Source organism: Alosa pseudoharengus, unplaced genomic scaffold, assembly GCF_046254945.1.
Source record: "Alosa pseudoharengus isolate Yale_2024_CS ecotype anadromous, Long Island Sound unplaced genomic scaffold, YU_APseudo_1.1 YU_APseudo_1.1_scf_10, whole genome shotgun sequence".
NCBI lineage: Eukaryota > Metazoa > Chordata > Actinopteri > Clupeiformes > Clupeidae > Alosa > Alosa pseudoharengus.
This window is the reverse complement of record NW_027468565.1, coordinates 30,948,301-30,960,800: the sequence shown is the minus strand read 5'-3', so window position 1 is coordinate 30,960,800 and position 12,500 is coordinate 30,948,301. Positions and strand designations below refer to the sequence as shown.

The 12,500-nt window shown below is 43.3% G+C and overlaps 1 protein-coding gene across 1 annotated transcript in view; it reads right to left on the bottom strand.

Moving 5' to 3' along the window:
• The window catches only part of ntrk3a (neurotrophic tyrosine kinase, receptor, type 3a), a 182,910-nt gene that overhangs the window by 2,652 nt on the left and 167,758 nt on the right, over positions 1-12,500 (bottom strand). Inside the window, exons 14-16 of the mRNA XM_076301906.1 lie at positions 10,789-10,961; positions 7,005-7,248; positions 132-290 (exon numbers count right to left, since the gene is read on the bottom strand). Coding sequence (XP_076158021.1) covers positions 132-290; positions 7,005-7,248; positions 10,789-10,961 — 576 coding nt within the window. The remainder of the gene's footprint in view (positions 1-131; positions 291-7,004; positions 7,249-10,788; positions 10,962-12,500) is intronic.

The following is a 12,500-nucleotide window of genomic DNA, read 5'->3' as shown; positions in this document are numbered from 1 at the left end:
CGCAACATATGGGCTTTTCCTCAACAGTATTCCTTTAACAGCTCAAACCGTTGCTTTGCAATCTCTGTGAAGTGAGGCTCTTGGACAGAACATTCTGGCATGCAGCATAAAGCTAGTCTACATCAGCCAACCTCGTTATTGGCCAGCTGGAACCAGGGCTGTTTTCCGTAGGTGAAAATCTCCCACAGGATGACGCCGAAGCTCCACACGTCGCTCTCCGTCGAGAACTTCCTATACATGATGCTCTCAGGGGGCATCCAGCGAATGGGCAGCATGGTATGACCTCCGACCTTTCAGAAAAACAAGACACCGACATCTGCACATCAACTACACATATACTGTGTACAGTAAACACCCACATAAGGGCTAAAAGTTCTGTTAGAGATATTACAAAGTAAGTATAAGTAAGTAAGTATATATACTCTTTTGATCCTGTGAGGGAAATTTGGTCTCTATATCCCAATCCGTGAATTAGTGAAACACACACAGCACACAGTGTACACACAGTGAGGTGAAGCACACACTAATCCCGGCACAGTGAGCTGCCTGCTACAACAGCGGCGCTCGGGGAGCAGTGAGGGGTTAGGTGCCTTGCTCAAGGGCACTTCAGCCGTGCCTACTGGTCGGGGTTCGAACCGGAAACCATCCGGTTACAGATCCGAAGTGCTAACCAGTAGGCCACGGCTGCCCTAAGACTTTTTAAAAATATATACACCTAATCAATAAACACAAATATATACATATAGGCCATACACACAAACACTGTACAAAACAATATGTCATCCAACAACCAACAGGCTACAAACATTTATATTAATGTGAAATATAAAAATGTAATCTGATCTGGGAAAAGATTGTAACAATATCCAGGATTGCCAGGATGGTATCACAATCTTAAATTGGTGAAATGTCACCAGAGAGGGTTGAAATGGAGCAGTAATCAAGGATTTTTGATTTCACCATGTGATGGCTTTTCCCAGTTCCCATCCCAAATATCCAGTTCTCAAATGTGCATGTGATGGCTTTTCCCAGTTCCCATCCCAAATATCCAGTTCTCAAATGTGCATGTGATGGCTTTTCCCAGTTCCCATCCCAAATATCCAGTTCTCAAATGTGCATGTGATGGCTTTTCCCAGTTCCCATCCCAAATATCCAGTTCTCAAATGTGCATAGTTATACATCATACTAATGATAATAGGCACATACAGTAAAAAATGAGTGTTTGGGAACTTGTATTGAAGGATCCTAATGTGTCGCTTCTCCTTGTGAGGGAGTTTGCCCTCAGCTACAGTGAACCATGACGTATCAGCGATGACGAGGCTGATAGTTCACCTCGGGAGAGGCGCGGCACTAGATGAGTCCCGCAGAGCGGCAGGATGAGGGAGAAGAACGTTTCTATTAAAGAAGGAGCCGGAAAGCTTCAAAGCACTCATAAATGAAGTCTGCGGTACAACGGAAATCTGCAGAGACCCTCCCTGAAGCCAGATATTAATCGATTAAAACAACTAGGCATTAATCATGTCTGACCGCCCCACACACACACACACACAAACACACACACACACACTTGTAATGAAAATGGCAGTTTAAAATCCATTTCGGCCGAGGCTTGACAGTGCTGTGTTAATTACGAGTCCTGGTCAGAGCGACGTGTCGATGATGGCCACGTCGTTACTGGCGATTCGGAGCCTTAAGTGGGCAGTGGCATGTTAATTACAGAGCTCTTTAGGACTGCGCTCACGCGGCGGCCTCGATCACACTCTGGTAACGACCTCACGGCCCCTGGCCAAACAGGGAGAGGCGTGGGCGAGGAAAGGGTTAAGAGCCGCATAAGCGTCTGCAGAGGGACGATATGTGGCCCGTCGGCACCAGCTGACAGCACCACCAGACAGCCCTGCGCACGTTAAAACTCGCGCAAGAGCCGACGGTGTGAATATTTTGAAGTGCCGGCGATAACACTGTCAAGACCTAGGCGCTACACTGTCTCTGTGTTCGCCAGCCCGCTCTGTGAGATTGCTTAAGGTGTGTGTGTGTGTGTGTGTGTGTGTGTGTGTGTGTGTGTGTGTGTGTGTGTGTGTGTGTGTGTGTGTGTGTGTGTGCGCACGCAAGTGTTTGTGTGGTGTGTCTATGGTGGGTGTGTGTGTGTGTGTGTGTGTGCGCGCACAAGTGTGTGTGTTTGTCTGGTGTGTGTGTGTGTATGTGTGTGTGTGTGTGTGTGTGTGTGTGTGTGTGTGTGTGTGTGTGTGTGTGATCCACCAAGTGCAGGCTGCTTTGTCTGTGAGCAGTCATGCCGCAGGTCCTGCCCTGATAAATGTGCCTCACATCTCTAATAAACATTCTCTCTCTCTCTCTCTCTCTCTCTCTCTCTCTCTCTCTCACACACACACACACACACACACACACACACACACACACAAACACACACACACACACACACACACACACACACACACACACACACACACTCACACTCACACACACACTAACACACTCACACACACACACACACACACACAACACACTTCTGAGTCGCCTCTCCCTTCCAGAGGGATTTCAAAGGAGCTCAGTGTTTTTGTTTGTGCCTGTGTGTGTTTGTGTGCTGCTGCTCAGCAGATTAAATGAATTGATTGAATTTCTATTAATTTAAATGGCTTCTCTGTGGCACAAAGCAACCCCTCCGCCCCCCCCCCCTCTCTCTTTTTTTCTGGGGCTCTGTGGCCGACTGAACAGGCATACAAATAAGTTGTCCCCGGCCCCCTCTTCCTCCTCTCCAGCCTCTCCTCCTCCTCCTCCCCGCGTCAGAAAGAGAGCTGGCAGGACGCTGACAGAATTCCACCGTGGTCCCAGAGGGCAGTGTGCAGAGGTGCGACATGATCGACGGCGAAGGGAGACGACGATGCTGACGACGACGATCACACCACTCCACTCACAAAGCCCGCGCCACTCTGACTAATTAATACATAATTAAATCAATACTAAGGCCTGAGTGGCGCTATCTTTAGAAGCCAGAGATGGACGTCCCACCCCCCCACACACACACCCACACACACACCCAACAAAAGTTTGCCATAAGTTTACCACACACAATAGCCCCCACACTGCCTGCTAGAGAGATGAATGAATGAATGGATGAATGGATGAATGGATGAATGAATGGATGGATGGATGAATGGATGGATGAATGGATGAATGAATGGATGGATGGATGAATGAATGGATGGATGAATGGATGGATGAATGGATGGATGGATGAATGAGTGGATGAATGAATGAATGGATGAATGGATGGATGGATTAATGGATGAATGGAATAAACATTGCCGCCTGTAGAAGGAGATACTTATTCTAAAGACACTCCATTAAGACTTCATTGAGCTTAAACTAGTGAACAAAGCTGAAGCACGGTAGGTAATATTAATACAGCACTTTTCCAAAGTGCTTGATATTAACTTGAGTATGGTTCGGTTATGATCCAGATTATGATTTACTCATGGCCAATGATTAATCATTTGGGTATGGCATCCTAGGCATAAAGCACAATATATTATTGATCATAATACAATACCCCACAGCTCTGAGCTTTACTAATGGTTAAATGCTGGAGTTCATAGCTTGGTAGTTAATTATTAACACATTAACTTATTAAGACGACCTGCCACCATTATGTACACACTCAGAATTTCTTATGGAAAAAGACGTCTTCAGAAAAGAAGTTTGGTATTCTTCAACTTTTGGGACCAAAACAACATCAATTGGTGCAGCTTTGAGTAAGACCTGGAATATGGATTTAACAAATGATGTATAGTGCATAATGTTTAAAAGGAACGTATGTACATGCATTTTAAAATAATACACGTTCTCCATTTTTCATTACATTTGTATATTGTGAGTAGAATATTGTTTGACATGTCTACATAAAGATTAATGTGGAACATTTGGTCATGTGGAGCATTTCCATACACCAGCTTCCGACTGCAAAAGAGTTCATAAATACCGTCTCCTGGGAAGAGCCTGAACTGCATACACAGCACTTTCTCAAAAGAGAAGAGGAAGGAGACTTTTCAGAGATCCCTCATGGGAATGGGCTGATGTTAAAGCCTCAATGGAACGGAAAAATCTGTGCTGAGGTCTGTTTCCAATTATAGTGTGCTTAGTTTTGATTGCCGCGCTACTGCTTTCACCTGTGTAGTTTCAACACAGCCGGTGGAAGCCTGTAGCTCCACCTAATCTTAATCACAGAGTGCTGATCTTGTGTAATCTGTGTTGTGGAGACAGTCCTGCACCGGACCTGACCCTTTGTTTGCACTGTCCACCTTTTGCTTGCATTGTGTTGAGGAGGGAGGGAAACTAGAAGGGGGGGGGGGGGGGTATGGTGTGTGTTATGTTATATGTTATATGTGATATGCTATATGTATGAGGCTGAGTATATCCTGCATGGAATGTAATGATGTGTGTGAAAAAGAATATCCTTATAGGACAATAAAGACTATACTATACTATACTATGAGGTCAAAACGCCTAAAACGCTCTGTGTACACACACAACGACGTTGTCATTTTTATTGTAGAATTACATTACCAATGGATTTGACTTAGGATGACATGTTGTTTGTGCATGCGTATACACAGCTTCTTGAGTGGAACTAGTGCCTCCACTCACCTGAAAATAAGAGCCAAAAACAAAAAAAAGTTTCTTTGTCTACTCACATAGAAAAGTGAAAGTGAATGAAAATGGTGAATAGGGTGACAGTGTTGAGGGTATGGTGGTAATGACTAACAACCTTGTCACATGCTGCTATATGCATGAACATGAGGGCTCAGCGCGCACACACACGCGCGCCCACACACACACATACACACACACACACACCAGAATATCGTTCCAGAAGGTTCCACTGTTAAACATGAAGTCTACTTCAAACACAGTTGTGCCTTTGAGGGAGAGTATTTACTGCAACAACGGAGTTTGGTAATGAGGAAATTACACGCGATCTAAAATAGAATTTTATTTTTGAGTCGTTTGTTTCAGCATTTTCTAGTGATTAGCTCCTACTGGTTCTTCCTCAGTCAACATCACTGTGCATGCGGTCTTTCCCATTTAATTAGTCACAATTTGTTTCATCCGTGAGTTTGACGGACATGATTGTCTTGACGTAAGTAGGCCAGCTAGACTTAAAAGAATGGCTTTGCTCATACCATGCCCACAGCTCTAAAGTCACAGATGCTACAGAGGCATTTCCTCGACATTGGGTTGATGTTGACAGAGGTAGAGGTTCCATTTTCTACCCTACCCTGTTGTCCTTTGGGACCAATTACACTTAAATGAAACTTTAACTAAAAAGGCATTACATTTTTACTAAACATTGCCTCAGTAGAAGGGCTTCCTCACCTCCTAATATATGTCTTTACAATAGAAAGAACATATTTTGCCCAGCACTAACACATATGGACTTACATATGCACACATACTGTACACACACACACACACACACACACACACACACAATACACACACACAAAAACACGCACACGCACACACACACACACACACACACAGTGCCCTCTTGGGAATCCTCTGGCTCAGCAGATGTAAGCGTCTTGAGAAAAACACAGAGAGCACGTGGTCCAGCCACAGTACACAGTTCCCCAACACACTCTCCGGAGTGTACGACTGGTGAACGATTAGCAATTAGCGACCCTATTAGACAGACAAAAGCAATCCAGTGTGATCAGAAAGCCGCCCCTTCTGCTGCAGATAAGATTATTAGGAGCGTGAGCATTATTTAGGGCCTGATGAAGTCTGCTATTAAATGCCGGCGAAGCAGATGCCTTCTGGATTTACATATTCCCATCCATCACGGCGGCATTATGAAGCTCCATGCGTTTCATTAAACAGTCTGTCTGCTAGATCAGAGGTGTAATGAGAAATCTACCTGCGAGTGATTGATACGGTTTGGAATGCGTACGCATGGCGAACACCGGAGAGTGAGCTTCTCAAATAAATTATGTCTTCTTCATTGTGATGGCGCGACGCTGTACAGAAAGTCTGCAGGATGAATGGACTTTCAGTGGGCACTCAAAAGTTCATTACGTGTGCTGCCATAGTGGACATAAATAAGTGCAGAAAGAAAGGACTGTGGGGTGGTTTCCTTGTGGCTCTCCACTCCTCATCTTAGGGCCTGGCCTGCATTTCAGAGATCAGTTTACAGTGATGGCCAAAAGTGTTGGCACCCATGCTAAAGTTGACTGAAAAGAGGAATATAAAATCATCTTTTGGAAATTGATCTTAATGCCTTAAGTGAAAAATGAGGAAATATCTAACCTTTAAGGACACCAATTTTCTTAGTGAATGAATAATGTATCATAAATAAATAAATGTTCTTCCTTAAAATACAGGGGTCATTTGTATTCACAAGTATTGACACCCCTATGTTAAATTCCCATAGAGACAGGCAGATTTTTATTTTTAAAGGCCAGTTATTTCATGGATCCAGAATACTGTGCATCCTGATAAAGTTACTTTGGCCTTTGGAATTAAAATAGCCCCACATACCCTTCACCATACCTAGAGATTGGCATGGGTGTTACTTCAGTTAGCCTATTAGCTGGTTTGATTTGCATTGAGCTCATTGAGCATCAAACCAGCTAATAGGCTAACTGAAATAACACCCATGCCAATCTCCTGGTCAACTTTAGCATGGGTGCCAACACTTTTGGCCAGCTGGGTGATCAAAAAATAATGAGAAGAAAAATGTGTTTCTGGAAAATTAAATATTTTGAATTTTCCTGAAAGAGAAATTAAGAACCATTGAGTCATCCACTAATTAAAAAAACATGTTGTGCAAACCAACATGACTATGAGACCATTTTAAGAAAATGCCATTAAGACTCTCCTCTGTATTCATGCTCCCTCTATGGCTAGGCAATCTGTGACTGGTGTGATCTGGGGAAATAAACACTGACCACAATAATAATCAATATTTGTTTTTAACTTCTTACCCTTACCCTGTAGTAGTCGGTGCTGTAGATGTCTCTGGACATGCCGAAGTCTCCGATCTTGACCAGCAGGCCGTTTCCCACCAGGCAGTTGCGCGTGGCCAGGTCGCGGTGGACAAAGTGCTGGGAGGCCAGGTAGACCATCCCCGCGGCGATCTGGGAGGCGATGTGTAGCATCTGGGACAGACCCAGCTCACCGCTGGTCTGCAGTGGCTGACCGTCAACCAGGATCATAGCGTCTGGCCCGTGGGCTCTACAGCAGGCAGAAAGAGAGAAAGAATGAGGTAGATATGTGTAATGGATAGATATAGTTATGGTTTGTATTGTATTTAGCAGATGCTTTTGTCCAAAGCGACTTACAGAATATGAACATCACAATAGTTAAAATGAATAGTTTAGTTTACATTAGCAAAATAGTAATAATAACGATACTATTAGATTAGATAGATATGCATGTGTCATATACTGATTTATTGCCATATATGTAAGGCTACAACAATTAATCAATTAATTGATTAGTTGTCAACTGAATGGCGATGAACTGAATGAATCACCAACTACTTTGGTAATTGATTATTCTGTTTGTGTCATTTCTGTAAGGATAATACAGAACACAATACAATACACAAAAAGTCTCTGATTGTGGCTTCTTACACTAATATGTTCAGCTGTACTTACTCCTCTATGGCAGTAAACTAAATATCTTTGGCGTGTGGACAAAATAAGGCATTTGAGGACACAATCTTGGGCTTTGGTTACTGATCAACATTGTTTCATTATTTTTTGACATTTTATCGATCAAACAACTAATTGATTATTCAAGAAATTAATTGACAGACTATGAAGCTGCACCCCTAACTATATGACTATTTTGTCAATACAAATGTCTATTTGTCATGCCAATAAAGCACTTGGCATTTTGATTGGTGGCCAAGCAGAATTCTGGGAGCCAAGCAGTAAAGTTGTGTTTCTAACGTTTCTTCTTTTTATCATTATTATGCATCTTTCTTCTGCAGTGAGAGTCTATGGCAGTCTGTATAACTGTCTGGTACATGCTTCCCCAAGTTTCATGTCTGCATCTCGAGCGTTCAGGTGTCAAAGTTGGACGTGCGTTAATGCATCAAACTTCATGCATGCAACTTTGGATTTGAGAGAGAGAGAGACAGAGATAGAGAGATAGAGAGAGGGAGAGAGGTTGGTGGGGTGGGGAGAGAGGTGATAACATCATGGTAAACCCCCACTGGTGCCATCATGGCTCTTAGTGTGTAGCTAGCTACAGTAAGAGACTGATACCATTAAAAATACACAAGCCCCAAATATGTGCATTATTCACAAGACCATGTGAAGATCCAAAGCCTGCAATGAGCTTTACACATCACTAACCTAAGAGCCCTTTTCATTGTGACAAGAGTATGTTTATAATAGTCTGTTTAGAAGCCTGCATAACCACAACAAGGCCTTTTCTGGCGAACTGTGTGGTGTAATTGTGTGTGTGTGTGTGTGTGTGTGTGTGTGTGTGTGTGTGTGTAGCAGGTATTTACAGTGAGCCAGAGCTGAGAATCAGAGGGTCCATTGATCATGCTTGTTTAAAAAGTACCAAGCAGTGTTTTAAATAAAATTAACTGCAGCTTTTTACAATAAGCTTGTATTGCGTTTTATGTGTGTGAGGTTTGACTTCATGCCAGCCACCGTAGCGACATCCACGTGAAGTAGTCATAAAAGACCATTCTTGGATGCTGAAAGAGAGGCTTCAACATGAGTGACAAACAATATCTGGGATAAATTCATTCTTAATTTGTGTGGTTTAACACTGCTTCAAGTTAAGCTAAAATCTAGCAGCTTTCTGTAAAAACAAGAGCTGGAAAAAAAGAAACACAATTTCCTTTCAACAGCACATTTACAGATAGTAAAATTCCACAAATGTATTCCTATTAGAGCACATAACTCTACAGAAGTCAGAGACAGAGACAGAACCTTTTTGTGGTTCTCATTTCGCATTGTGCACACTGTCCTCTGTTTCTACAGGCTTGAGATGATGTGATAAACCTTTTCTATGAAGATGTATCACTTCAATTATCCCTCAGTAAAAAGCAGAGAGCTACACCACCATGAGCTCAAACTGAATTATTGAAATGCTTCTAATGAAAAAGACAGTGCAGCGTTCCCATTTTATTTGCATTACACCCTGAAACAATGGCTGCCTCCACTATCGTCGTGGGAGACTGCTCTGTTGCTCTGTCACTGAGGACAGCATGAATCAAATCTGTCCCCCGTGAAAAGATTGGTGTCTTTAATGCTGTTGTTGTGCCACTGTCATCTGCATATGAAATGAGAGTCTGTTTCTCATCCCACAATGCAACATTATATACTGTGTGTTTGCTTTTGCGAAATTGACAGAGCACATTTTCAATTCACCATGTCGGGAACGAGAGGTTTGCCCAGCATACATGCACACACACACACACACGCACACGCACGCACACACACACACACACGTAAACATACTGTATAAAAATGCTGCATAACAATAAGGAAATAAGTATAAGTATATATACTCTTTTGATCCCGTGAGGGAAATTTGGTCTCTGCATTTATCCCAATCCGTGAATTAGTGAAACACACACAGCACACAGTGTACACACAGTGAGGTGAAGCACACACTAATCCCAGCGCAGTGAGCTGCATGCATCAACAGCGGCGCTTGGGGAGCAGTGAGGGGTTAGGTGCCTTGCTCAAGGGCACTTCAGTCGTGCCTACTGGTCGGGGTTCGAACCGGCAACCCTCCGGTTACAGGTCCGAAGTGCTAACCAGTAGGCCACGGCTGCCCACGAATTAAGACAACTAAGACATAAATTAAGACAATTTTGACCTGAATCTGTGCAGGGCAAATAGCTAAGCCTGTCTTGAAACTGAAAATTGAACAATTAAATGGTCGTTGTGTATTCACACTAACTTGTTTGTTTTGTTTCCACTGTGGTTACACAAAGTTATAAATATGTATCCTTTTCTTTTTGGCTCTGGAGGCCAAAAAGTTTTGCTGAGACAGAATATCATGGTTTTCAACCACCAGACAGATAGACCTAAGATGCCATGAACTGTTTGGATTGTGTTTCTTTATGTGTTGGCCTTCTCTGCTAAAATGCCATGAACTGTTTGGATGGTGTTTCTTCATGTGTTGGAATTGTCTGCTAAGATAATGCCATAGAAGTGCTTTATACAACAATACAAGCTACTTGAATTTGAAAAGCACCAGCAGCACAGACACACGTGTAGAAAGAATTGTGAATCGGAATAATTCCATGTATTGTTGTGTATATTTTGTATTGTTCCTGCTCTGGCTCTTTGACCACCTGGAGCCAGGAGGCATAGCGAGGTGTGAGAAACACTTCCGTTTGGTTGGGTAGACCACTGAGAGCCATCCCAGTCAAGGTGGAGATTTAATTATCATACAGAACAACATAAGATGGCCAGCCCTGTTTGCTTTAGAAAGTGTGGGAGGGTCAGGGTTAGAACCCTTTCTATTTGTTACATACATAAGGATATTCCTCTGTTTAGTTAGAGATATGGGTGAATCCTTTGGGTGACACATGTTTCTCTCCCTTGATGCGCAATTGCATTCATTGAAAGAATAAAGCCTGTTTCCTGATTGAACATCATCCTGACTGAGTTTTCAGATTACTGTGGTAATAGAAAATTGCTATCAACGTAAGTGCATGCACACACACTAATATGCATATAAACACACACACACACACACACACACACACACACACACACACACACACACACACACCTGAGGAACTTGTTGAGGTCTCCGTGCTTCATGTACTCAAACACCATGATGAGAGGATCTCCGTCCACACACACGCCGTAGAACTTGACGATGTGCTCGTGTTGCAGGTTGGTCAATAACTCAGCCTCTCGCTGGAAATCCTTCCTTGCTGCCAACGTTGGGTCCTTTAGAGTCTGTGAGTCACACAAAACAAACAAACAATTAATTAACTAAGATATCGAGCTGTTAGGTCAGTTAGTTAAGTCTCTTAGAGGTAAGTTCATTAAGCTAATTAGCAAATCGGTCAGGAGGAATGTACCTGGTCGCTATTTAGAGAGTGTCTTTTCCCCCGTACCTCATAATGAGATCCAAGGCAGTGAAGACATACAGTACTATACAAATCCAAACAATAAAACAAAGAAGATGAAATTCAGGGCAGTCCTAATGAGAGGTCTCTACTGTGGCCTTCACATTAGCCTGTACCACCCGTTTGGATCCAAATGCATCTATTATTTCTATAATCATTTTTATAAGCCAATTGGTTAGCAAACTAGTCTGCTCTCATTTGCTTGCATTACTTTCAAGGTCATTGACAAATTAATGCAAGTGAATGAGAGTGTGCTTGATAGCTGGCAGCTTAATTCTGAGATACTGTGATACAAATGTTATAAACGGACAGCAAGGATGATCCTACCTAGCATCAGAATGAGTTTGAAGCCGTTATTTGAAGGCAAAATAACTGCATTGTCATTCTTTAAATGAAGGGTCCGAGTCTCTGTGAGTCTGTGTGAGTGTGTGTGATTCTCTGTGAGTCTGTGTGAGTGTGTGTGTGAGTCTCTGTGAGTCTGTGTGAGTGTGTGTGTGTGTGTGTGTGTGTGTGTGTGTGTGTGTGTGTGTGTGTGTGTGTGTGTGTGTGTGTGTGTGTGTGAGTCTGTGGGAGTGTGTGTGTGTGTGTGTGTGTGTGAGTCTCTGTGAGTCTGTGGGAGTGTGTGTGTGTGCTCAGCCTGTGGGCAGTAATGAGCTGAGGAGGTAAAGGTCAGAGCCTGACACAGCCGCAGAAATACAACCTACTGTCAGGTTATCAGTGAGCGGCTTCCTGCACCTGCAGCTGCCTCCTCCTCACCTCTGACCAAAAATGGAAACCATGTGTCCTGTGTGTCACAGATATCTAAAAACTGCTTCTTTTGGACACACGGTTGTACGCCAACACACTGCATTCTACCTAACTTCCCCATTTTTAAATGAAAAAAAAAAAACATCTTCCACTAAATTCCCCTAAAGTGTAAATATGCGCCTTGTACATCATCGAATTCTCAATAAAAGAAACCACCACTCAACGCGTAGGCCCGCAATTACGATGTCATGACGGCCAGCTCCTGCGATGACAAAGAGACTCCCTCACACGCACATTGTCTCTTGGCCCGGTGATTTAGGTGCTGCTCAGGCAGACAATGTGCTCTCGCTGAGGCCTTGCAATGCTGTGAGCAGGGCTGGATTTACGACACGGCGAGCCAGGCACCCTCCCAAGATGCTATTTATCAGAGCAATAAGGAAAATGAAGAGTGCCCGCCACGCATGAGAACGCTGTGGAGCTGTCTCCCAGAAGCCTGCACCTCTAGGAGGCTACACAGTGACTGTGTATGTGTATGTGTGTTTGTGTGTGTGTGTGTATGTGTATGTGTGTGTGTGTGTGTGTATGTGTGTGTGTGTGTTTGTGTACTGTATGTGTACGT